At 50.1% G+C, this 27,950-nt stretch overlaps 1 protein-coding gene across 1 annotated transcript in view; it reads left to right on the forward strand.

Annotated features, from left to right (window-relative positions):
* Positions 1-588: 588 nt before the first annotated feature.
* LOC135819748 (uncharacterized) overlaps positions 589-27,950 on the forward strand; it is a 38,614-nt gene continuing 11,252 nt past the window's right edge. Inside the window, exons 1-6 of the mRNA XM_065333011.1 lie at positions 589-673; positions 11,810-11,917; positions 12,290-12,352; positions 23,763-24,153; positions 25,981-26,207; positions 27,129-27,332. Coding sequence (XP_065189083.1) covers positions 11,870-11,917; positions 12,290-12,352; positions 23,763-24,153; positions 25,981-26,207; positions 27,129-27,332 — 933 coding nt within the window. The 5' untranslated portion in view covers positions 589-673; positions 11,810-11,869. The remainder of the gene's footprint in view (positions 674-11,809; positions 11,918-12,289; positions 12,353-23,762; positions 24,154-25,980; positions 26,208-27,128; positions 27,333-27,950) is intronic.

Below are 27,950 nucleotides of genomic sequence, written 5' to 3' on the forward strand. Positions count from 1 at the left end.
TCCAGCTTCAGTTCAATCACAATACAGTAGTATTCTTCCCATGCAGATTCAATTGAACTCCCCTGGCACTAGCTATACAATCTGAAGCTGTACGTAACCATACAAAGGCCCGCGACGCACACACCACCCCTACGTTTTTAAACTAAAAAAAGAAAAGCAGTCGTAACTGCCACAGCCACATGGCCAATAAGAAAGGCGATAAGATTATATCGATAAACACACACCCAGAATTCAGGGGTGGGAGGGTGGGATACAAACTGCACCAACGAAAAGCCACTGCGAAGTGACAGGAATGCGGTCAAGCACAACATTTTTGCTGAAGCAAAAAGTTGCAGGGAAATCCCAAAATCAGTGCGATTTTACATGAGCCCCAAATGTTCAAGTTACCCACAAAGACACAAGCTTTCCAACTCTCTTTGGCCGTTGGAAAGCGTACCATTGATGAGCTCCCATCCATTTGCTGAACAGACATTTGAAGTAGTTGACTAATGCACATGTTTGAAAGAGAATATCATTCAGATGCGGATCCTATACTATTCCATCAAGCACGGGATCTGCCCTTCTTTTACAGGGAGGCAACACACCTCTTCACGTTGCTTGCAAAGATGATTGTCAAATCGATACCGTGCGATTGTTTCTTGAGAAGGGTGCCAACATCGAAGTGAAAAATGAGGTAAGTGTGCGAATATTTACTACTGATGCATAATACGTACCTGCCAAGCAGAGATAGGGACAATGACATACCTAGATATGAAAATGTATACAAATGTAGCTCGATATTGAGACGATCCCGGCCAAATCGGGATGGTTGGCAGATATGCTAATATTCTTCTGAAGCAAGGTGAAGGAAGGTGTTTGGTGATAAACTACCTGAAGCTGGGACCCAAGAGGAGTAATGCATATGTACAAGGAAAGCACCGATGTGTGTACTTGAGTATGTGTTTGTGTGTACAGTAATGGCCAGTGAAATTCAACCTCCTGCATAGAGCAGTGCTTTAGTCCACATGATAGTGTGTATGTGTGTGTGTGTGTGTGTGTGTGTGTGTGTGTGTGTGTGTGTGTGTGTGTGTGTGCGTGTGTGTGGCCTTGGTAGACAGTTGCAATTTTTGGAGCTCTGCCTACAAGTCTACTTTCCTTGGTTTTTACCTTGGTCCCTGGACTTGTAGGGCTGGGGTGGCCTTTTGGTCACCCCTGCTAAATGCCGTGAGTCCTCAAGGGTCCTGCGGCAATGCACGTCGAGTACAGGACTCTTTTTTCAAAAATGGAGGCGGGAGGCCAAAACCGAGCTGCAGTCTCTACTGCATTTGCCTTCAAGCTTGAAGATGACTGGCCAAGCCAGCACATGTTCTATATAGACAACCTCATGAGCAGCGGAATTGCCGTCTCTGACATCCTGCAGATCGACCTCCACGGCAGTCGTGGATTTTGTTCAGTAACTGTCTCGAGCATGGAGGTCCGGGATCGTGTGCTTTCCCAAGGCATCTCTGTTGCTGGTAAGCCCGTTCAATTCACTATCAGTGGCGCTGACGTTGTCAGCGTCCATGTATCTGGATGCCCCCATTCCCTATCGGCTAGTGCTGTCGCAGCCTCATTCCTGAAATTTGGCTCAGTGATAGGGGTCCCTCAGCGAGGAAAATAAAATTCTGGGTTGAGAACTTTGAAATTGAAACCGGCACCAGGTACATGTACGTCACCATTCTACCGCGTACAGTCGTACCTTCGTGTGTAGCAGTCGGCCAGCTGAAACTGCGTACATGGCACAAAGGACAGGCTAAAACATGCTGGCACTGCAACGAGCCAAGTCATGAGGCAAGGGACTGCCCCGTACTGAGTACGAAGGGAAAGAAGCGTGGCTGGGAGAAAACGTCCAGTCCGGAAATTGGCCTCAGTGACGACACGCAGCAGCAGCAGCAAGTGGCGTCCGCGGACATTACTGCTGGAACAGCGAACGCACATGGCATTACTGGTGCGGCAACTCCCCACAGCGAGGCACGTCATTTACCAGCCCAAGGGCAGCAGGCCAATCCCCAGCAGCCGCGGCTACCACTGCCTAAGCAGCAGCAGCAGGAACAGCAGCAGCAACCAGAGCAGAAGCAGGGATCCAGGATTCCCGGTAACCAAACTACACCTGTTATTCCAGCCTTCCGGCTGGTATCCCGGGGCAAAGCGGCCCATGCGTCTCCGGATGAGGAAGGTTTTACCCTGGCCTCAGGTAAACACACATTCAATCCCCGCGTCCTCACCCGTGAGCAGTATCCCCAGCCGACAACCGCAGCAGTCAACGTGATGATCCGCTGCCGCAGAGAAAGCTGCTAACGGCCACAGTGTCCTGCAAGGTATATCCACGCTATAACTTTCTTATCATTATTCTCACCTATGTCTGACCTTAATCCTAACTCCGCCCCCTTTTTTTCCGGGTCTTTTCACTCAATCCCGTAGCCCTTTGCATCATCATCATAGTTTAGGTTCTAGATCTCAACCACCCCCGATCACCAGTGCTAGTAGTGCTTCTCAGTCTGAGATAGCGGGCCTCCAGATTAGTTTCCTCAACAACTGTCACTTGCTTAACAAGAAGGATGAGGTCGAGGAATTCATCCACAAGCACAACGTAGACATAATGTGTCTTGCCGATACATTCCTGACCTCAGAGACCCCGGACAGCCTTGTCAACATCCCAAACTATAAACTTATCCGTCAAGACAGACCTGGCTTCGGTGGTGGAGTAGCGGCCTATGTACGGAGCTCACTTCATGTTACTCGGCTAGAAGACTTTGCTCGTGGTGATCTTGAACTTCTCTTTCTCCTCGTTCACGGCCTCAATGGTAAGCTAATCCTCGGCACAGTCTACCGACCTCCTGGGTCGCTGGTCTCGTGCTGGGACAAGCTGACTGACGCTGTGGACTCAGTTCACGCGCCCAGGGCCGGCACGCCTATTGCATTGGTCGGAGATTTCAATATCGACACATCGTCTTCCAGAGCCGCCCAGCTGACGCATCTTCAACACTTCTGCGGTAACTTTTGTATTTTGAACCACGTCACTGAATCGACGCGTGTTGGACGTGGTGGGTCCAGAACCACCATAGACCTCCTATTGGCTGAGGACGGTGCAGTGGGCTCTTGCCATGTTCTCCCGCATAGCCTCAGTGACCACCTCCCCATATTGGCTACCCTTGCCTTCGAAATGCCAACCGTGCCAGTACTCAGATCTAGCCGAAACACCAGAGGAATAAATCTTCCGCAGCTCTGCCAGGACTTGGTCAACTCTCATCTAGAAGACTTCAGCACGGCGAAATCCTTGGAAGATATGTGGCAGCTATGGTATGACAAGGTCACCTCACTCCTTGACAGGCATGCTCCTGTCCAGGAGCACCGCTTATCCAGCTCTAGACATCAGATTCTTACAAGATCCCCATGGAAAACGGCCGTTTACCATGATGCAGTCCGCGAACGAAATCATGCCCACCATCGTTGGCTCCGAAAACCTACGGACACGGAACTTTATGACACATTTTCAGATGTCCGCAAAGCAGCAAAGCGGCTTGCTCGTCAGCTGAAATCATCCTACTACACACAACTACTGGACACGTGTCAATCCAACCCCCGTAAAGCTTGGAAGGTCCTCAACGACCTCTGCGGTCGGAAGAAATCGTCAACCCCTACTCGGCTCACTGCGTCTGCCCTCAATGCCCAATTCAGTTAAGTTTTCAGCGATTCGCAGCGACTTGATGTCCTATCCCAACCTGAGGGACCGGGCATAGCAGATGGCTTGAACAGCTTCAAACCAGCCACATGAGAAGAAGTGCTTGCTCTCCTACTGAAGGTAGACGAGAGGAAGGCCACGGGTAGCGACGGAATTCCCTGCTATGTGTTGCGACACTGCGCTCGGGTCCTGGCCCCGTCACTGACTATCTTGATGAACGTGTCACTGGCCATGGGAAAGGTTCCGATGATGCTGAAATTGGCCCATATTCGCCCCATTTTCAAGGCAGGAGACCCCGAAACTGCTATTATAAGAACTACCGCCCTATATCTTTGCTCCCGGTTGTTTCAAAGATCCTGGAAAGGATTGTGCATGAAAGGCTTTGTGTGCTCCTAACCGAACATGACCTCCTTCCTGCCGAGCAATTCGCTTACCGAGCCCACCACTCCACAGAGGACGCAGTCTTGTTGGCTGTGGATCAATTTTACGAAGCCGCAGACCAGCACCTGCATACCGGCGTGGTGCTCATTGATATGAGCAAAGCTTTCGACAAGGTCCAACATCAGACTTTGCTCCAGGATCTCTTCGAACTTGGTGTCTCCTCTACGGCACTGGACTGGTTTGCGGACTAACTCAGCGCACGACGCCAGTGTGTGGTCACTGCCAACGGTACACGCTCAGAGGAAACAGCTTGCACGTACGTTGTCCCCCAGGGAAGCGTGCTTGGTCCGACATTATTCGCGATCTACACGAGATGTGTCGCATCAGTAGCTGACCCGGTGCGTACACTAATGTTCGCGGACGACATGCTGTACTTGAGCCACGCTAACGCTCACGCCATCAACATCACCCTTTCCGCAGCAGTGTCGGCTGTCGCCAGGCTACTCGATGCCAAAGGGCTTATCCTCAACACCGGAAAGACGCAAGTGCTTGCAATCAAAGCTGAACGGCAGGCACACCTCGACCTCCACATTACTTGCACTGGCACGCCTCTTGCCCAGACCAGTACGGCTCGCTACCTCGGAGTCACTCTGGACGAAAATCTTCGCTGGTCACCGCAAGTCACCTCTATCGTCCGACGCACGGCTATGAAGCTGCGGATCCTCCGCCAGATCCGGCACTGCCTAACAGTGCGGCAGGCGATGCTGTATTACTCTGCCCTTGTCATACCGGACATTCTATATGCGTTGAATGCGTTTCTCCCAGGACTGTCCGCTAACCAGCAGAACACAGTAGCCAAACTAGATAAACATTGCCATCCGTTGCGTGGCCGATGAACACCCATTGGCCCACACTCTTCCCCTGTACACCAGGCTGGGTGTCTGCCCATTGCTGGAACGAGGGGAATGCAAGCTCCGACTCCTGACATTTAGAATCCGTTCTGGAATCGTCAGTGAGCTGTTGTCAACCCGAATTGTATTGCAAGGCCCGCCGACAGGCATGACCACTCGAGGTCAATTGGGACACAACTACCTTCCCCTCCCCCTGGCCCACAGTGCTTCTGGCGTATGCCGACCGCTTCTAGCCAGCTGCCAACTCTGGAATGGCCTGCCCGACTGTATGAAGTCCATAGTATCTGTCCGTGAATTCAAATGCATGCTACGCGTATTTTACTTCGGTTAAATGTACAAGACTTAGTAATGGCTTTCGTAACCTGCTGATGAGGCTCGATAGAATCATGCTACGATGACCCGACTTGTAAATTTGAGATCCATTTTTTCTGCTCGTCTTGACCCTGCCTCCCCTCATTGCTACTTCCATTTTCGTATTTTTATTTTCTCTTCATTTCTGACTCTTCTTACTGGTTGTCATCGCTTTCATAATATTGGGCAGAACTGCCCGTTTGCCATGTGATGTAAAATAAATAAACAACAACAACAACAACAACAGGGCAGCGCCTGATGCTGCCACCTCCACTCGTTGCGGTGTTGCGAGCCCGCGAGTGATTGGTGGACGACGAAATTCTAAATCTAAATCCGCAGATAGAAGGAGAGGAGAGTGCATGCAGTTGGCATCCTGGAATGTCAGGTCGCTCGTGAATGCTTCTGGGCCTGTGGAGACGCAATTTATTCGAAAGAATTCAAATTTGAGAAATTCAAATTTTAAATTTGACAAGGATGATCGGAGGATCGATGTCGTCGTCGGCGAGCTGAAGAGACTCGACATAGAAGTAGCTGGCCTGCAGGGGACTCGCTGGTTTGGGGACACAACCTGTGATCGCTGTTTCCGGAGCAAAGCTGGGCACCGCCGGCACAACTGCAACTGCAGAACATGCAGCTCTGGCTCCGAGCGCCGCACCATCCCATGCCCGACCTGCTCTCGGAAGTTCACACGTCTCCAGTACCTGGCTCAACACAAATGCAAGAAGTAACTCTGCCCTCCTTGCTTCTTTGAGGCACTGCATCACCTTTAGGTGGCAGTTTCAAGGTTCAAGGTGTGTGTTTGTGTGTGTGTTTGTGTGTGTGTGTGTGTGTGTGTGTGTGTGTGTGTGTGTGTGTGTGTGTGTGTGTGTGTGTGTGTGTGTGTGTGTGTGTGTGTGTGTGTGTCCATATGGTGCAGTGGTATGTGCAGCGATTTCCAATCGATAGGTTGCGGGTTCGATTCCCGACGATTATGGTCACACACGTCTTTCTTCTCTTTCTCAGACTCTTCCTGACTTTTCTTTCATTCTCCTGGGTGGTTACCAACAGCCAGTGCATGCCGGAGTATGTGGTGTGATGTGTGTGCGTGAAAAAAATAAAAAAGACCAAAAAGTAGGGATTCACTGGCCAGAAAAAGCCACTTCATAGCTGTGTGGTGTAGACCAGGCTGAATAGTGGCGGCCAATTCTTCAGCCTTGCAAGCTGTTGAATGGTGCAATCCCAGCACAAGTTGCTATGGCTTCTGCTGTAGCATCGCTATCATCGCCTCCGGCGATGGGCGTCCAATGGTCCAATGGTGTGTGTGTGTGTGTGTGTGTGTGTGTGTGTGTGTGTGTGTGTGTGTGTGTGTGTGTGTGTGTGTGTGTGTGTGTGTGTGTGTGTGTGTGTGTGTGTGTGTGTGTGTGTGTGTGGTGCTAGGGCCGTGGAGTGCCCGGTGACATCAAATCCAAGAGGTGAAATGTCTCTGGCTAGATCTGTATATAGTATGTGTGTATATGTTGGCTATGAGGACGAAATCACACTGCATGGAAGAAAACGAAACTAATTTCGTCATCATTCAGTAACGTTTGGCATTCTTTGTTGCCGTGGGACATAGCTCGTGCTCATCTTTGTTGCGCTTTCCTTCCCTTCTTTGTAGTTTTCCTAACATGAGCTTTCCAAGCTGGAAGGTTGTTGGTTTGTGCCTCGTAGCGGATGTGTTGGAGCTACAGATTGTTGTAGTAGTAGAGTAGTCTGCACTGTGCACGTATCCCGTACGCACGTGCCCTCACTATGCACGTCCCAAACTTTCGCCGACATCAAAGCAGCTGTCCTGGCCCGTTTTCGTCTCCACGCAGAAGAGTACCGTCAGAGATTTCGATCCACTGCTGTGTCCCCCTCCTGCGGTAACTACACGGAGGTATGTGACCGTCTTTTCGATTTGTTCGACAGGTGGATGTCGCACTCCGTATCGAGTGGCTCTCAGCCCACACTGCAGACGGTCGCGGATGAGATGGTCAGGGAGCAATTGGTCGCTGTTCTGATAATATGGTGTCAAGTGACAGTGACTGAGTTTGGTGTGAATGTAGGACTTGATTGGTGCTAGTGATAGATATAATAGTGTCGCCTTCATGCTGGCACTGTTGGCGTGTTGCTGATCATTTATTAGTAGTTGTATATGACTGCATGCACATGTATGCCACTGTGAGGTGGCAGCACTATCAGCTACAGTTTGCATTGATGTTACTTGCGTTATAACTCTGGCATGCTTCACACCATTATCACTTGCACACTCTCACACCATCAATTGTAGTTATAAGCCGGTTTACTTTGGGTCCACTGCCTGTTCAGTTGATCACCTACTTCTGATTAAATATACGTACTGCCGACGTATCAGTTCTGTCCCCAGACACCCAGCGACACGTCAGGGTACAGCCTAAGCTGGACACCCACCAGACAGCAAAGCTGGGCGACTATTTCGTCCGCGCGAGTACGGTTACCCAGGCGGGAGAAAAAGAGTTTCTGGCTCTGTCACAGGTGTCGGCTAGCCAATACGTGGCGGGACGACGGTCAGGGGATCGACCACCTCAGTTTGCCGGTCGCGGCGCAGGCACCAAGGAGTGTGGATTTTGTGGCGGCACACCTCATGCGCGGAGCTCCTGCCCTGCCAAGGACAAAGAGTGCCGTCAATGCGGAAAACGTGGCCACTACGAGCGAGTGTGCGGGTCTCGCCATAACCAGCAGTCTGTGTCTGCAACCGAGGTGTCCGACACTTACACAGATGACGGAGCGCTTCTCAACACAGAAGCTCTGTTCGTGGGCGACGTCAAGTCCAGCCAACGGTCGTGGAGAATCGGAGTGCTGCTACAGGGCACCTGCGTTGACTTCAAGATTGATACGGGAGCAGATGTCTCCGTTATCTCAGACGCCCTGTACCACCAGTTCCAGAATCCTCCAGTGCTCAAGCCGTGCACCAAACGGCTGATCAGCGCCGCCAACACATCGCTCCACACCGTTGGCCTGTTCACAGCGTCTGTGACGTACCCGCCATCAGGTGCCAGCGCCGTTATCACTGTGTGCGTCGTACAAGGGCTCCGTCACGCATTGCTTAGCTGCAGCGACTCACTTTCGCTGGGTCTTATCAAGCCCCTCTTCTCTAATGACGGCGTTCCTCCAGACGTAAAGCTGTCTTCCGATGTGCCAAACAACGGGCCAAACTCCATGCAAAGCGCGGCAGTTATCCCTCCTGGCTCTGAACCTGTTCCAGTAGCACCCTCTGCAGCTGACCGGATTCCGGAAGCCGTGCTCGCCGACTTTCCGTCCCTGTTTTCCGGTTTAGGCAGCCTCAAGGAGCCCTACTCAATTCCTCTCACCGACGGTGTCAAACCGTTCTGCCTCTACACAGCCCGCAACGTGGCGCTGCCAATTCGCCCACAGGTAGCAGCTGAGCTGCAACGCATGGAGGACTTGGGCGTCATCCGGCGTGTCCTCGAGCCAACAGACTGGTGCGCCGCAATGGTCGCCGTACCGAAGGCTACAGGTGCGGTCCGCATATGCGGAAACCTGAAACCGCTCAACGATGCTGTACGTCGTTCGCATCACCGGCTCCCTACAGTCGACGAGACACTAGATCAGATCGGCGATTCCACAGTCTTCACCAAGCTCGACGCTAACAGTGGATTCTGGCAAATACCACTCGACGAGGCGTCCCGGCTTCTGACTACCTTTACCACACCTCGGGGTCGATTTTGTTACACCAAGCTTCCATTCGGCATATCGTCATTACCGGAAATCTTTCAGCAGCGGATGTCCGCCACCCTACACGGTTTGGAGGGTGTCGTTTGTCAAATTGACGACATTCTGGTACACGGCCGCACTCAGGAGGAACACGATCACCGCTTACGTGCCGTTCTCACGCGCCTGGTCCTAGCGGGTCTCACGCTGAACCCCGCTAAATACCAATTCTCAGCCCCGGATCTCACGTTTTTCGGGGTACACCTCACTCCCAACGGCATCAGACCTGATGACGGCAAGACTGAAGCTATCCGGGTCTTCAGAACCCCGCAGTTGGCCTCAGACGTGCTTCGTTTCCTGGGTCTCGCTAATCAGCTGGGGAAACTTTCACCGCATCTTGCCTCTATCAGCCAACCGCTCAGAGAGCTCCTGTCAAAAGGCAAAGCTTGGACCTGGGACCACGCCCACCAGACGTCTTTTGAGGCCACCAAGGAGGAGCTTTGCAAGCCCACCTGTCTGCAGCTGTACAACCCCAACTACAGTACCCAGCTATCCGCAGACGCATCGTCATATGGCCTCGGCGCTGTGCTCTACCAGCGGTCCTCGCCTGAGACAACTTGGCGGCCCGTAGCCTGTGCCTCCCGCTCTCTCACTCTAGCGGAGCGCAACTTTGCTCAAATCGAAAAGGAAGCAATGGCAATCACCTGGGTCACGACAGCTACTGCTACACCATCATCCATGTACCTGGCTCTCATCTGACCAGCGTCGATGCGTTTTCCAGAGCTCCAACCGACAGCGCAGCTTCATGTGACGACCACTCATTGGAAGCCCACTGCAGCCTGTTCGCCGCTTTCGCCGTGTCTAGTGTCTCAGCGGTCACCGGCCCCACACGCGCTGTGCTGCAAGCACAGAAGGCCGACACAACATGCCAGGACATAACACGTCTCATCCGCGATGGCTGGCCCGCGAGCATACAGGATCTCCCTGCACCTCTCCGCAGCTACTGGCTGGTCCGAGCCGATCTCGTAATCAACGACGAGCTCATCATGATGCAATCCAGAGTCCTCATTCCCAGCTCCCTCGAGCAGGACACCCTCGACAATCTTCACACAGGACATCAGGGTGTGTCGCGTACGACGAAGCTGGCACAGACCACGGTCTGGTTTCCGGGCATTTCCAATAGGATCAAGGCCCTGTTCGAGGCTTGCCCCACATGCCGTGAGTTCCGTCGACCACACGTGGAACCACTGATCTCATCAACGACACCACCCCGACCATGGCACACCGTCGGAATCGATCTTTTCCAGAATGACACTCACCAGTTCATCGTGGTCGTTGATTACTATTCTCGGTATCCCGACGTCCTACGGCTAACATCCACGACATCCGCCCGCGTTATCGAGCACCTCACCTCTGCCTTTGCTCGTCACGGTGTTCCCGCCATTATCCGTTCCGACAATGGGCCGCAGTTTTCTTCAGCAGAATTCCACTCATTCTCTCAGCGCTTGGGTTTCGAGCACCAAACCAGCAGCCCTCACTATCCCCAGTCAAACGGTGAAGTCGAGCGAGCAGTCCGCACTGTCAAGTCACTCCTGGAGAAATGATCAACAACTGCTGACTTTCAGATGGCCTTGCTGGCTTATCGCAGTACCCCACTGGGCTTCACTAAACACAGTCCAGCGGAGCTCCTCATGGGTTGGCGTCGCTACTGCCGTTGCCACCGCCGCAGAGCTCCTCCAACCGTCTACCGTGACCCCAGAGTCGTTTTCTGCTTCTGATTCGTCGCAGAAGGAGAAGTCCGTTCGGCAGTACAACCTGCGTCACCGCTCAGTTATTCAACCAGCCCTTTATCCAGGCGACGAGGTGATCGATATCTCTACGCCTAGTCGTCGCATCCGTGGATCAGTCGTCGGCACTGCTTCCGAACCGCGGTCGTATCACATCCGGTTACCGTCCGGCATTGTTCGCCGCACACGCCAACACTTGATTGCTGTTTAGGACACCACAGTTATCTTATGGTTTGGCCGTTTCTCTTTCTTCTATTCCCTCTGTTTTCTCTCTCCCTCTCCGAGTCCATACTTTGCCAGTTCCAGCTCGTAACACTCCATTGTTTGCTGGATTTCAGCCCGCTATTCTTCGTTGTGTTTATTCAGTTCCATTTTTTCGGCTTCCCACCTACCCTTCCTCTGGCTGTGCTGCATGCAACCTGCTCGTGTTTTCTTTTCGCACGGCATTCTGTCTTCCTTATCCCTTCTGGGCCTAACCTGGGCCTAACCCGGCCCGTGAGGGGGGAGATGTAGTAGTAGTAGAGTAGTCTGCACCGTGCACGTATCCCGTACGCACGTGCCCTCACTATGCACGCACGCACATACCTTTTATGTGCTTCTTTCAATGATACATGGATGTTGATGAGAAATAAAGGGTTCTTCTTGACAACACGGCTGCTACGTGTCACTGTGGTCGTTGAAATTCTCAATACTCCTTGTCAGTTTTGTGCCATGTTCAGTCTCGCAACAGCTGACTGTGCACGATCTGGTTACATTGGTGGACAGTTAGTCAGAACTCGTGCCCTGCAGGCCAAGGCCATCCCATGGATGAGGGACAATGTACAAGAGTAAATAGCGTTAAGAAATTAAATTTACTATTGCCATTAGCTTTACAAAAGGAAACACTTTTATACACCTATTGACTACTTTTGTCAGAGACGCAGACAGTGAATGGTGTGTTTTTTGCTTACATTCTACTATCTACGCAGCGCGAGGAGACATGCTTGGACCTTGCATGTCGCAATTACTCAGGATCACCTCTGTTGTGCATGGAAGCAATACTGCAACACTGTATTACAAATCTTGGTACAGAAAAGGTGAGAGGTACTCCATGGTTCCAAATAGACTTACTGCAGAACGTTGTGGAGACTGTATTGCAGTCATTGTCTTGAAAATCAACCCACAGCAGCTATTCAACTAGAAATGGATTGTCTTCTGCATGTGTCAAATGGCTCTGAGTCATTGAAGCACTATTGCAGCAACTGTTACTACCTTCCTGGGTGGTTCAAATGGCCTTGTTGTTGCCTGTTCATCCCCTGAGGAGAAGGCATTAAAGATTACTTGTGAAACTCTTTCAAAACCTTGTGGTGTTGAAGAACCTGACGTTTCTGCTCTTTCTTACTGTTGGAGCATTTTTATCTCCGAGGAAACTGTTGTACTCTTGTTTGTTGAATGTTCATGGACGCTAGGCACTGGAGATGGCACGATCATCTAGAAACGTTAGCCGACACGAAAATGCCAGGACTCTCGAGGTAAATGGACGTTCTCCTGGATGAACTGTTTGAATTTGAACGTGTTCCAAGGAATTTAAAATTGCTTCTCAGGTTTTGAGTTAGGCAGTGCATAGCAGTGTTTGCACTAGGATTTCTAACTTGCGGCAACCGGTGTTGTCGCCACTCACCTGTTCTGTAAATGTTTCAAGACAGCCTCTTGAATGGTACACGTGTACCTGGCGCAACTCTTGCAACCGGGTCAGAGCCGGGTTCGTAATTATAATAATTTGGGCCTGGTATAAATCTGGCTTTGGAAAATGTATTTTCCATTGCTATCATGTTCGGCCTCATTTTCTCTGTGCTGCGCGGATGAGTCCACAAAGGACGAAACAGTTCTGTCCGCAGCTTGAGAATAATAATAATATCTTTATTAGGATGACCGAGAGGCTTGTCGCCTAATCAAGGGGTTCACCGCTTCAAGTGCGGCTGCTGTATGTACATTTTGGAGTCGTATATAGCTTACGACTCCCTGATGTGCACGTTGATTTACGAAAAAAATGTCTGAGCAATGTGTACTGGGCACTCTGTTCACTCGTTTCTGCACATCCCTGCAGCCTGGCCTGGTCAGGGTGTACCTAGGGGTACTTAACAACGGTTTTTAGAATTACATGGTGTCTGGTTTGTACCCCCTTGAAGCCCCAAAAATAGCACTTGACCTGTACACTCCCAACCGGGCCACAATTGACCTGGTGTTCATTTTTTCAAACGGATCCATGTATCCCCTCCCCCCCCCCTACAGTATAGGTGCTTCATTCTCTTGTTCTATTGTTAGGGCACTCCTCTGGTGAAAACTCTCTCCTACTCCTGTTGTGGTCCCGTTATTGTACCCGATCCGTTCCGGGATCGGTTACCCATATGCATTCCCGTACTGTGTACATATATGGATCCTGGTTGTGCATCTTTATCTTTCCTTGTTCTATGTAAATAAACTTTAGTTGTTGTCTGGGACTTGTGGAGTGAAGTTGATCTTTGGAGTGCAGGAACTAACTTGATGTTCACTAATGAACATTACATGGTGTCAGAAGTAGCAGTTAGTCATGTCGTCTGCCAAATTCCCTGTACCTGCCCAGTTCGATTTCTCCACCCCAGAAGCATGGCCACTCTGGAAGACCCGTTTTGAACGCTTTAGTTCTTTGTCCAAATTGGACAAGGCGGACGGGCAACGCCAAGTAGACACATTAGTTTACTCCATGGGAGCCGAAGCCGATCCTATCTTTGAGTCTCTATCTCTGTCCTCGGATGATAAGAAGAAACTCGACAAGGTACTGGAGGCATTTGACAAGTATTTTCGCCCGGGTGTAAACGTAATCCACCAACGGACATTGTTTGAAAGGTGTGCCCAGAACCCAGGTGAATCCGTGGAAGAGTATGTGCGTCGTCTCCGTGCCGCAGCCAAATACTGCGCGTTTGACAAGCCCGATGAGCGTATCCGCGACAGGTTAGTGGCCCATATGACGAACCGAGAAGTTTCGAAGAAGCTACAGCTCGAGGATCACGCTCAGCTGACACTCGAGACTGCCGTGAGCTTGGCACGCAAAACGGAGTCCGTATACGCCGAGGTTGCCCAGCAAACGCCCCGGGTGAGCCAAGCTGCTGCAGCTACCTCACCGCAACGGAAACACGGCAAGTCCCCTGCTTACGCAAGTTACGGATCGACGGGAAAGCGACCACAGGTCAAGTCCCAACGAGACTCGAGCAACAGTAAGAAATGCTCGTGGTGTGGCTCCTCCAAAGACCACAAATCGAACCATGACGAATGCCCTGCCAAGGACAAGTCTTGTAACAAGTGTCGTAAGTCTGGACACTTCGCCAGCATCTGACGGTCTGCCTCCGCCAGTGCACTACACAACGATTATGTGCATGTAGCTGAGTTTGACTTGCAGTCGGACCCCGTCGGCGAAAATTTCCTTGGAGCTGCTTCTACCCACACCGCTGACGAGCCGTGGATAGTACGACTGGATCTGTGCGGCTCACACCTCGATTTCAAAATCGACACTGGAGCTGATCTCAACATTATGACGCAGGCCAGCTACAACGCTTTATCTGCACCGCCAGTACTCAGTCCGTGCCAGACACGTATGATTGGGCCTGATGGGAACCAGCTCACGATACAGGGTGAGTTCCACACTTGTGCTGTGTTCCGTGATGTACAGTACCCAGTCACTATCCTGGTCATTGCCACCGGTGGTGTCAACTTGTTGAGCAGGCAGACATCTGAACAGATGGGCCTAGTACAACGTCTTCATGTTGGCTCTTCAGATGCCCAGCCGAAAATCGGATGCATGCTAGGCAAGCCAGTCGAGATTGAGTTGAAGCCAGACTGCAAACCATACAACTGTGTAAATGCTCGACGCATTCCAATACACATTCGCCTCAAGGTTCGCACCGAGCTGGAGCGTATGGAAAAAGCAGGTGTCATCACAAAAGTCGAGCAGCTGACCGACTGGTGTTCACCCCTCGTGTCGGTCCTCAAGCCGAACGGCAACGTGCGTGTATGCGTAGACCTCAAGCGCCTGAATGCCAGCGTCAAGAGAGAGCACTACCCATTACCGACCGTGGACGACACGCTCGCACAACTCAACGGTTCTACCATATTCTCTATGCTGGACACCACGTCTGGCTTCTGGCAGATCCCACTCTCCGAGGAAGCGTCGTTGCTGACGACGTTTATCACTCCCTATGGCCGCTTCAAGTTCGAGCGCCTTCCCTTCGGCATAACGAGCGCACCTGAGATATTCCAGGGCCGGCTACAAGGTCTACTCAGCGATATTCCCAACGTAGCAGTGTTCATAGACGACATCATCGTCTATGCTTCATCGATGGCTGAGCATGATGCTGCTCTGCTCGCCGTCGAGAACCGACTCCGTGATGCCGGTCTGACACTGAATCCGAACAAGTCTAAGTTCAGATGCACGTCCCTAAAGTACCTGGGCCATCGGATCAGCGACAAGGGTGTCCACCCTGACCCAGTTAAGCTGGATGCCATTGAGCGCCTCGCAGCACCAGCTGATGTGGAAGAGCTCCGTCGTGCACTCGGACTCTTCACGTACCTCTCCAAGTTTCTGCCGTCATTGTCGACCGTAGCCGCCCCACTGCGTGAGCTACTCCGGTGCGACGCGACGTGGCAATGGACCGAAGCACATGAGCTAGCTTTCACAGAGCTCAAACGCCTAGCTGCCTCAGCCCCGTGTCTCGCGTACTACGACCCGTCTGCACCGACCATCGTCACGGCTGATGCGAGCAGCTATGGTTTGGGTGCTGCACTGCTACAGTTCCACGACAATGAATGGAAGCCGGTCGCGTACGCCTCACACACCATGACAGCAGCAGAGAAACGGTATGCCCAGATCGAGAAAGAGCTCCTCGCCTCGGTCTGGGGATGTGAACACTTCCATCAATACCTCTACGGAGCGCCCTGATTTACCATTCACACGGACCACAAGCCGCTGGTCCCACTAATGAACACGCGTGACCTCGACCGAGTACCTCTACGCTGCCAATGTCTACTGATCAGACTCATGCGCTATGATGTACAGGCGGAGTACGTGCCTGGCAAGAACATGGTTCTTGCCGACACGCTGTCCAGAGCTCCTCTTCCTGACACGCCAGCAACCGAATCCGACCTACACAGTGACTCGGAAACCACCATCGCCGCTGTCCTGTCGTCTCTATGCAGTCCTACCAAGCATCACGCTCTCGTTACAGCCACTGCTGACGATCCAGTCCTGCAACAAGTAATCCAGCATACCCTTCATGGCTGGCCGACCAAGGTCAACGCAGACCTGGAAGCCTATCGCAACGAACGTGGCTCACTCTCAGTTCATGACGGTCTGCTGTACCACGGATTTCGGATCGTGGTCCCGGCATCCGAGCGCAACGCTACACTTGCCACTTTGCATGACGGTCACCAAGGCATAACCAAGTGCCTGGCCCGTGCGAAGTCCTCCGTCTGGTGGCCAGGTATCACACGTGCCATTTCAGAATGCGTGCAGAACTGTCTGACCTGCACCAAGCATCGTTTTCAGCCGCCAGAGCCTCTGTTTCCAACTGCGTTTCCCTCTTTGCCATGGGAGAGAATAGGAGTCGACCTCTGCCAACATGACGGTCAGGAGTACCTCATTGCTGTTGACTACTTCTCCAGGTACGTTCACGCCTTCCCGCTACGGAAGACTACCTCTGGAGCCGTCATCAAGGAACTCCACGAGCTGTTCGCCATCCATGGCATCCCTCAAGCTCTTGTGTCGGACAACGGTCCACAGTTCGCAAGTGCTGAATTCGCCGCATTCACAGCTCAAATGCAGCTCACCCATCGTACCAGTAGCCCGCACTACCCACAGAGCAACGGTGAAGCTGAGCGAGCGGTTCGAACATTCAAGCGTCTCCTCAAGGCCAACAACAGCCTCAACAATGCCCTACTCGGTTACAGGTCAACGCCCCTCGCAAATGGCTACTCGCCAGCCGAGGTCCTGTTTGGTCGTCGTCTACGCACACATCTCCCATGTACAGCGGAATCCCTCGCTCCAAGTTGGCCTGATCTTGCCAAGCTAAGGTAGTTCGAGGTGAGGCAGAAAGACAGACAGAGTGAGACGTACGACTCGTCACACCGAGCACAGTCTCTGCCACCATTGACCCAAGGCGACCGAGTCTGGGTGCAAGATCTCGCTTCCGAAGCCGTGATTGCAGACCGCGTCTCCGAAAGATCCTATATTGTCACGACTGACAACCTGTCCGAGTACCGCCGCAACCGTTGCCACGTCAAGTTGCTACCTGATGTGCAACCAACACCAACACCGCAGTTGAATGTCACTACACCTGCAGAGCCTGATGTCGAGTTCCAGCCTACCTTGCGCCGATCAGCTCGTCCATCCCGGCCGCTGAACAGACTCGACCTGTAAACGCATTAGTCATTACTCATGCTATGATCACTCCAGTCGCTGACGCTGATGATCGTGAACTGCATGTAGTATTTGTCTGGCTCTACCCTATCTCCTCTGTATATATGACTAAATATTCTTCGAGCTGTTACCTCTGTAACCTCTCTCTCTCTCTTCGAACATAAAAAGGGAGATGTTGTGGTCCCGTTGTGGTCCCGTTGCTGTACCCGATCCGTTCCGGGATCGGTTACCCATATGCATTCCCGTACTGTGTACATATATGGATCCTGGTTGTGCATCTTTATCTTTCCTTGTTCTATGTAAATAAACTTTAGTTGTTGTCTGGGACTTGTGGAGTGAAGTTGATCTATGGAGTGCAGGAACTAACTTGATGTTCACTAATGAACATTACACTCCAACATACTAAAAGAGACTGACTAAGAACACTTTTGGGATGTAGATTGACCGGGCAAAGCCAGTGAAAAGGTTAATGAATGAAACTTTAAAACCGCCATCCCCCCAGTGGCCCAAATCACATGACTTTTGGGTCTAGAAACGAGCCACTTGCCAGCTTACATGAACAAGCTACGAACAAACATCAGGCCAATCTTGCCTCGGTTTAACCCCATATCGAGTCGTTACAATAGTCCTGGTTCACCGCGCTGTGCTTCTCCGCGCTGTTTGGTGGCCTCCCATGCTTTTAAAATTTGTACTGGGTTTGTTGCAACGAGAAGCTAAGATCACGCTGAACATGTTGGTGTATGATACTACAGGGGTTTGCATCTACTTTTTTTTACAACACTGCTTTGAAGTTGAAGAAGAAGTTGAGCTTTGCCATGGCTGTGCAACCAGTGCCACTCTAAGACGCGATCGCTTTGTGCAGGACACGACCGTGTCAGATGGCTCAGAATCTGATTCCAGTGACTGTCCTCTCTCCTCTGACGAGGAGGAAGATATCGATCTTGCTCTGCTTGGCGAGGAGTAGAGTGAGGAGGAAATCGAAAGAGCTGAAGCGGTAGAAGTAGAAGATGTGATCGAGGAAATTGTTGATGCGAGCTCTGGAGGAGCGAGTGACTGTCCAGAAGAGTCAGCTGATCCCTCAAGTGGTGACGAGCGTGTGATGCGTGAATCTAGCCAGGCCACACACGCTTGTGGCGGAGGTATTGGAGAACGTGCTGTCCGGAGGTCACGCAGGTCGTGGCGGAGGCCGCAGTCGTGGCGCAGCGCAAGCAGCCCCTCAGCCCGCTGGTGCACCTCAACTACGAAATCATGGAACGATGAAGACAAATCGCCAACTAAACCAACATTCACCCCGGTTCGCGGGCGAGGCTGCCACTTTCCTCCACAATTCAAGCCAGCGCGTGAGGTATATTATATTCAATTATTTTTTAGGAATGGGTTTGCTCCCACACTGGAGCTCGCGCTATTCCGCCGACTTGACTTCACACTTGACTGACTCACGACTGCCATCCAGAGCACACGAGAAGTCCATCGAACCTTCGACTCGGCAAACCTGCAAGAAGTCACCACTCCCTGCTCAATACACAGTGTTTCGGGAATTCACCCCTCATCAGTTGAGCTTGAGTAGGCTGAGGAAGATTGTGCCTGAAGAGCACCACTTATATAGTGCTCTCCAGGCACAAACATCACCAGGGATACAAACTTCCAGAGACGCTCCGTTTCCAGCGCGACAAACACCTCGTGAACACCAGATAGAAGCTTGAGTCAGTGTCGCTCCTGGACGGTGAGAACAGATGTCGAGGACCCTTGGTCATTCACAACGCTGTCACCTCCAAACCAGCTAGTCGCAAGCCCGCGCTGGACACAATAGTACGAAATAGTGGTTGCGACTTCGGCGATGATTTTTGGGAATGGGTTTGCTCCCACACTGGAGCTCGCGCTATTCCGCTGACTTGACTTGACACTTGACTGACTCACGACTGCCATCCAGAGCACACGAGAAGTTCATCGAACCTTCGACTCAACACACCTGCAAGAAAGTACCACTCCCTGCTCAATATACAGTGTCTTGGGGAATTCACCCCTCATCAGTTGAGCTTGAGTAGGCTGAGGAAGATTGTGCCTGATGAGCACCACTTATATAGTGCTCTCCAGGCACAATCATCACCAGGGATACAAACTTACAGAAACGCTCCGTTTCCAGCGCGACAAACACCTCGTGAACACCAGATAGCAGCGTGAGTCAGTGTCGCTCCTGGACGGTGAGACAGACGTCGAGGACCCTCGGTCATTCGCAACGCTGTCACCGCCAAACCAACTAGTCGCAAGCCCGCGCTGGGCACAACAGTACGAAGTAGTGGTTGCGACTTCGGCGATGATTTGTAAGAAAGGGTTTGCTCCCCACACCGGAGCTCGCGCTTTTCCGCCGACTTTACTTGACACTTGACTGACTCACGACTGCCATCCAGAGCACACGAGTAGTCCATCGAACCTTCGACTCGGCAAACCTGCAAGAAAGCATCACTCCCTGCTCAATACACAGTGTTTCGGGAATTCACCCCTCATCAGTTGAGCTTGAGTAGGCTGAGGAAGATTGTGCCTGCAGAGCACCACTTATATAGTGCTCTCCAGGCACAATCATCACCAGGGATACAAACTTACAGAGACGCTCCGTTTCCAGCGCGACAAACACCTCGTGAACACCAGATAGCAGCGTGAGTCACTGTTTGTGCCTGGAGAGCACTATATATGTTTCTCTTCAGGCACAATCTTCCTTAGCCTTCTCAAGCTCAACTGATGAGGGGTGAATTCCCCAAAACACTGTGTATTGAGCAGGGAGTGGTGCTTTCTTGCAGGTTTGCCGAGTCGAAGGTTTGATGGACTTCTCGTGTGCTCTGGATGGCAGTCGCGAGTCAGTCAAGTGTCAAGTCAAGTCGGTGGAATAGCGCGAGCTCCAGTGTGGGAGCAAATCCAGTCCTAAAAATGCATCGCCGAAGTCGCAACCACTATTTCGAATTTGTTTCTTTCAGAAAAACAAAACCTGTACATACGAACTATTTATCGTTCCTGAAATATGAGTGCTGAGGCTGAGACCTCAGGTCAGCGGGGATGCTCCGTTTCACCACCACAGTTGCGTCTTCAGCCACCTCTATCATGCAGTACTCTGTTCTTGAGGTTTGTGGTTTCTCGTCAAATAAGCGAGAGAGCTTGGAAGCTCAGGCCAGGGCCCTACGCTATGCTTTTTTGCCTAGCGAGAGTCAACTTTCTCTTTGCATTCGAGGGTAATACAACACCGTCTACCACCTTGATGACCTAGGCAAAAAAAGCATAGGGATGTTATAAATGTTTCATTTCACTATCGTCCTGCATGCATTCCCTCGATTCACTTCGCATACATACTCATTCTTCCAAGTTGCTTCACGTTATGATCTTGCATTTGAAAGCCCTATTTGAATATTGTGGCCAGCTGTCTTTGATGGTACGGTACGGCAGAGACAATTCCAAATAGGCAACTACTCGTACTCTATGTACGGACACAGTGTAGCTAGACTCTACTACCCAGCTAGCAGATATCCTAACAACAGACACTAGACAGCAGTCAGTATGCAATCATGCACAAAACACAGACACAGAAAATGTTCTGAAAATGTTTGGCCAGACAGGTTGGCGCCAATGCGTGACTTAAAGACTGTAAACCATGGTAAATAATGCATGCAACATTAGAAAACGACGAGCAAAAAGAAACACAATGCAGAAAGTAAAATATCGACGAAGAGATTGGATGAGGATATGGTTTCACTTGCGTGGGCCTTCGTGGTTCTTCATAGTAGGCGATCTCCGAAGGCGTACATACTCCGCCAGCGATGTAGTGGTGGACGTTTTCCGCTGCCACCAGTGTTAGCTGCTCCCGGCTAATGATGCCCCTCACACCGGAACACAGGGGTTTTATATGATTGGATAATTAGAAGTATTCGATAAGAGTGTAGACAGAAGGAGAACAGGACAACGACAACTCAAGACTAGACTAGAACAGAACAGAACTGGAGACCCACTGGAGTATGCGCTCTTCTATTATGTGAGTCTCATTGCCAAGGGGAACGAGCGGGAAATATGAATAGTGAGTATGTACAGGTCGTAGCATTAATACACCTATTACACAGGCACAGTGGTGGCCTGGGGGTGCGAAGGCTAGTTTGTGTGTTTCTGAACATTCAGGCGATGCCGACGCGGATCCCGCGAATAATAAGTGGCGGGGGACCCCTTACATACATTAGATGCCCGGTACATGAGTTCCGGGGAAAACACTGCTTAGCCACGCCAGCATCCCAGAATATGAAGACCACACGAGGACCAGCATCCACGCTGCTACTTGGGCCAAATGATTTGTTGTCCTCACTGTGGAAACAGAGCATGACGGTATACTGCACCCCTACAATTCTAGTGATGTATGGGCTGTTTGAGCGAGAGTATGTATTTTTGTACTAACATAGCACATAGTAATATTATTACCGATTAGCTCTACTAAATCAAGACTCCAGTGTTGAGGGGTGACTGATGATTCCCTGCAACATTCTCTATTGAACAGAGAGTGGTGCCATCTTGCAGATTCGCTGAATGGAACATCCAAAATGCTTCTTGTGCACTATGAATGGCAGGCGTGAGTTCGTTAAGTGGCAATTAATTATGTTGTTAATATCCATTAGGGTACCTCAACTCGAATTTTCCAAATACGGTCTCTTCGCTGCACACGTCACTTCAAAATACACAAATAATTGAATTCACCAAATTTTCAGGCATGGCCCATCCTCAGGGTGAAATCATTCAATGTGAAAGTTTTCACCCCGAGGATGGGCCATGCCGGAAAATTTGGTGAATTCAATAATTTATTCCCGTAGCTATGCAGAAGACGTTACTTCAGTAACATCTGGCGCTAGCCAGGGTCCACACAGCTTTAATTTGGTGTTTGTTTGTGGCGGACGGACCTCCGTCTGGCTCTATCCCGTATCTGTCCCGTACCGTACCGTACCATCAAAGACAGCTGGCCACAAACAGCTGGCCACAATATTCAAATAGGGCTTTCAAATGCAAGATCATAATGTGAAGCAACTTGGAAGAATGAGTATGAATGCGAAGTGTATCGGGTAATGCATGTAGGGCGATTGTGCGGGTTCGAATCCCAGGTTATGATTAAAAAAAATATAGGAGAATTGAAAAACTTATAACATCCCTTTGCTTTTTTGCCTAGGTCATCAAGGTGGTAGACGGTGTCGTATTACCCTCGACCGTACCTGTCCCGTACCGTACCGTACCATCAAAGATAGCTGGCCACAAACAGCTGGCCACAATATTCAAATAGGGCTTTCAAAGGCAAGATCATAACGTGAAGCAACTTGGAAGAATTAGTATGTATGCGAAGTGTATCGGGGATGCATGCAGGGCGATAGTGCGGGTTCGAATCCTAGGTTATGTCTTGGAAAAAATAGGAGAAATGAAAAATTTACTTTGCTTTTTTTTGCCTAGGTCATCAAGGCAAAAAGCATAGCGTAGCTTCCAAGGTCTCTCGTTTTCTTTGAAGTGACGTGTGTAGCGAAGAGACTGTATTTGGAAAGTTCGAGTTGAGGTACCCTAATGTATGAGTGGCTGCAGTGGAGTCTGCGAGTGCTTAGAAAGGTTTGGCAATATCCAATAAAACAAAGATGGTGGCAGTGACCTTGAATTGGTAGTGTTTTTTAAGGGCGCGTTTGGTTGGTACGAACTAGAACAGGATTCACCAGAACAGCGCGTTTGGTTGGGACTGCACCTTTTCTGGGTCGGCCAGAACATGTTCTGCTTGCTCCGGCCTCGAGGCCGGAGCAGACCGAGCAGTTTCACTTTTTCACAGTGAAACCTGGCGGGAACATCGATTTTGTTCCCAAATGATCACGTGCATACGCTTTTGGGTTGGACTCGTCGTACCGTACTAAGTGACCATGGTGACCCATACACATTTTGAAGAATGCACCAAGTTTGGCACATTTTTCCACAAAAATGTGCTCTGTTTCTGGAGTACCGTTTGGTTGGCATGAGGCTGCTCCATGTGCACCAGCTGTTTGATCCTGTTCTAGATCGTACCAACCAAACGCAGCCTAAGTGTGACTTAGGCTCCAGAAAATACGGTATACTGATACGACAGGATTTTATTTATACTGATACGACAGGATTTTATTTATACTGATAGAGTGGGTCGGGGGTCGGGGGGGGGGGGCATGCGCAATCCACAATTTGCATGTCAAATTGATCAGCATGACGTCATCTTTTGTTTCAAACCAAGTCAATTGTTGACAATATGGCCGAGGTTTTGCAAAACGAAAATGTGCAAACGTTCTAGGTTATGAATCGTGAACCTTAGTGCGTGAAACTCAGAGTTAAAACACTTTTCTCGTCCTTTTATTGTTTGCACTAGCTCTGCCTCTCGGTATTGAGCACTCTCTTGGACACCCTAGGCAAACTTTCCTGTTGAGTACCTGTCTGAAATAACATGCATGTGGTGTTTTTGTTCTATTGTCTGTCCTCAGACATTTATCACGTTTCACGAGTTGCTCATGGATGGAAGTGAAGATCCGAATGATCTTGTCATCATGGTGAGCGGTGCTGGAGAAGTGGGCAAGTCCACCATGATAGCTACACTCACCAGTACGACTGACACGCGGAAGGAAGATCCTGAAAGAACCAAGGGAATCCAGATCACGACACATCAGGTCAAAGACGGACCTGTGCTACACTTCAAGGACATGGCAGGCCAGGAAGACTTCTGCGTGACACATGACATCTTCTCGCTGTCCTCAGCCGTTCCCAGTATTGGCCTGATCACAGTGAGGGGAACAATGGACATCGAGGACATCAAGTATAGCATGAAGAAAACTGCTGGCCGTTTCTTGAGCAGACGGAAGGCACCTGTTGTCTCAGGTAAGATCCATACTTTGTCATGCATTATCCATATGTGAAAACAAACAAACTGGCCACCCAACTTAAAAGTAGTGCTGTCGCCTTTTTTTCATGACCAACAAATTTGATCTGTGATGTCATTTTGTCATAAATTTCTAGCCAAGTCACAAAGATAATGAGTTTTACTGTGCATGTGGGAGGCCTCTGGCATCGTGAGTTACGGTGCATTTCCACAAAGTGATATCGGCAGTACACAAATAGTGGAGACCAGCTCTCTCCATGCACTGACTGTAGTGTAGACCAGCTCTCCATGCACTGACTGTAGTGGAGACCAGCTATCCATACACTGAGTGTAGTGGAGACCAGCTATCCATGCACTGACTGTGGTGGAGACCAGCTCTCCATGCACTGACTGTAGTGGAGACCAGCTATCCATGCACTGAGTGTAGTGGAGACCAGCTATCCATGCACTGAGTGTAGTGGAGACCAGCTATCCATGCACTGAGTGTAGTGGAGACCAGCTATCCATGCACTGAGTGTAGTGGAGACCAGCTATCCATGCACTGACTGTAGTGGAGACCAGCTATCCATGCACTGACTGTAGTGGAGACCAGCTATCCATGCACTGACTGTAGTGGAGACCAGCTATGGCTATGGGGTGCACTTGCCTTTGAGTCTAAGTGTGAAGTTCTTTGGCTTTCAGGTTCATGATAGCACTGGCCGCTCAGTACCACATGTTCAATTTGTCCTATCTACCACGCAAGGCAATGATCAACACATCTTTGATGAGGCATCTTTTCTTGAGACAAGCATTGTTCTTTGCCGCACTGATCAAATTGTGGCAAAATGGACAAATATATTGTACAATCTAATCAGCACTCCATCTCCATGCAACATTAACACTCGCACCAGGAGACTGTGCCCACTCCGGTTTCAGGAGGCCAAACTTCTTTGATGCATGCAGCTTCCTTCTGACTTGCTACAAGCTCCACATAGCATTCCACAAACTCTGGAGCTCCTTGCTGGTGTATTCCGGCTTCCTGGAGTATGCTCACAAATGAACGACTTTTCTTCAGGTAAATGCTCCAGGGTAGTGGTTGTCACACATTGTAGGACAGAATTTGACACAACAGTTTGTGCAAGGTCTAGAACGTCAAACGACAATCACTCAGCAAACAAAAGTCAATAGGAAAATGCAGGGTGCAAAGAGAAGACTGTAGCTTGTCTACTTCCAGCAGACTGTCTACACCATGTGTATAATTCTGCGGTGCAGTGCACGATGAACATTTTGTGGCCAATACCTTCTACGGATGCCGGTGCATGCACTGCGCTTGTACATTGTATGGCAGTCTGGCACGGGTGACTGGTGTACGTATCGGTACAGGATCATGTACCAAATCGTGTACGGGATCGTTATTCGGAGTTTGATTGGGAATAAAGGAGGAAGAAATTGACTCCGCTTCCTTGGACCAAGACCATTCGACTTAGCACCCCGATTTTTTGAAAGGTAGAGTCCTAGGATGTTTTGCTAAACGTGATCCTTTGATAGCTGACTCTACCCAAATATCTTCCGATAATGCCCTTGTATAAGATACGACACACTGAGCTATTCCGTTACCGTGCTTGCAGGGCTTGATCTAGTTCTAGCAGACAAGTGAAATGATCTTAAAGCTTATATTTTTGTAGTATTTAATTGGTGGCATGAGGTAAGTGATTTTGTGCCACTTATTGCTAAGTGCGCTCCACTGTGCAGCCGTTCTCAGATGCCACCAGTTCATACCGAGAGAAGTCTTCTTTTTTTCTTTCTTTTTGTTTGCATTGTCCCGATGATCACATTCTCCCCTGCAGGCAAGCAGGTCTCATCGTTGTTCACAGTTTTGGTGGTTGTGACTCACCTAGACAAGATCAAAGAGGAAAAACTTGATGCGATCACTGATGTGTACCAGGTAGTCTGCAACGAATTCCGAAAGAAGCTTTCGTTCAAGCGATTTCTACCATTGAATGCAAAGGAAAAGGATGAGCGTTTCGCAGCATTCGAGGAACAGCTGATATCTGTCTGCATGGAAGAGTTGAAGGTACGTTAAGAGAGTGCAGGAGGAAGAGAGAAAAAACAGAGAGGGAGAGAGAGACAAAAATGAATGACATTAGTTAACAATGTTAGGTAACAAGCGGGTACCGGATGGGTTCAAGAAACCTTCTATTGTCACAACATACACAAACTCATAGATTGGCCTGGTCAAACTTTGCATTCCTATAATGTCTTTGCACACAACATCTAACAAAGAGCATAATTATTTTGACGGTTCCATAGGAATATGTGCGTGTGTGTGTGTATGCGTGCATGCGTGCCTGTGTGTGTGTGTGTGCGTACGTGCGCGCGTGCGTGCATGCGTGTGTGTGTGTGTGTGTGTGTGTGTGTGTGTGTGCATGTGTGTGTGTGTGTGTGCATGTGTGTGTGTGTGCATGTGTGTGTGTGTGTGTGTGTGTGTGTGTGTGTGTGTGTGTGTGTGTGTGTGTGTGCATGTGTGTGTGTGTGTGTGTATGTGTGTGTGTGTGTGTGTTTGTGTGTAGTTAGTACAACAGTCACTGAGGTTGTTGGCTATTGTGACATTCACTACCCTACTTTATTGTTTATGCTATCTCACTGACTGTTCCTCTCTCTCTCTCCCCCCCCCCCTCTCTCTCTCTCTCTCTCTCTCTCTCTCTCTCTCTCTCTCTCTCTCTCTCTCTCTCTCTCTCTCTCTCTCTGTCTCTGTTTCTGTCCGTCTTTCTGTCTATCTGTCTCTGCCTGTCTATCTCTGCCTGTCTATCTCTGCCTCTCTTTGTCTCTCTGTCTCACTCTGTCTCTCTGTCCCTCTGTCTCTGTCGCTCTCTCACTCTCTCTATCTATATATCTCTCTCTCTCACTTTCTCTTTCTCCCTCTCTCTCGTGCGTTTTTCGTTGTGCATCGTCAGGCTATGTCTTTATATCTATGTATTGTGCTGTGCTATCACAGACGGCTCCAAAGCAACCGAAGATTCTGAGTCAGGCAACAGAAGTATTGAGTTCACTGCAGAAAGAGGTTGGCAAGCCGTACTCCAGCAAGGACATGTTCACAAACAGCCTTTGCGCCGCACTTAACCTGACGAAGCTTAACAATCCGGAGACTATTGACAAGCAGGTGACGTCATTCACGAAAGTACTGACTGCATATGGAATGGTAAGCAGGATAGATCATCTTTAGATTGTTCTTCTCAGTGACCAAGAATATTCTCTGTTATGGAGGAGTTAGCTCTTAAAGGCCAACAAAACCCAGTTCTGGTTAGCTGGAAGCGGTCCACTCAAAGCATATTTCCGGCACATCACCGAAACTGTCGCTTCGTTTGAACAATGTTTAACAACAATGGCCAACTCCTTCGAGGTTGGGTCAATCCAGCTTTCAAGAATTGCTGGACAATAAAAAAAGAGACCACAATGATTGATTCATATTGGTCAAGGACCAGGGGCGTGGCCACCGGTCCAGTTGGTCGATTTTCACCGGACCACATTTAGGGCGGATTTTTTCTGTTTTTTTTTAGACAGCTGATGGGAGTTCGGTGATCAATCGGGTGCAGTAGTGTATGCCAGATGTATGCAGTAGTGTATGCATTATATACGCAGCGCAGACCAGGCCAGGGAGCCATGCATGTACCTTGTGCTATGTGCAGAGCTCCGGCTGCCAGGGACAGACCGACGGTACAGGTTGTTTTGCTTCATGTTGGTCGAGTGTGGGAGATGGCTGCGAAAGCTTGAAGGTGTCTGCTCATAGACTCCCTGATGTTTCCTAGCCTGCACACGT

Source organism: Sycon ciliatum, chromosome 1 (genome assembly GCF_964019385.1).
Source record: "Sycon ciliatum chromosome 1, ocSycCili1.1, whole genome shotgun sequence".
Classification (NCBI taxonomy): domain Eukaryota; kingdom Metazoa; phylum Porifera; class Calcarea; order Leucosolenida; family Sycettidae; genus Sycon; species Sycon ciliatum.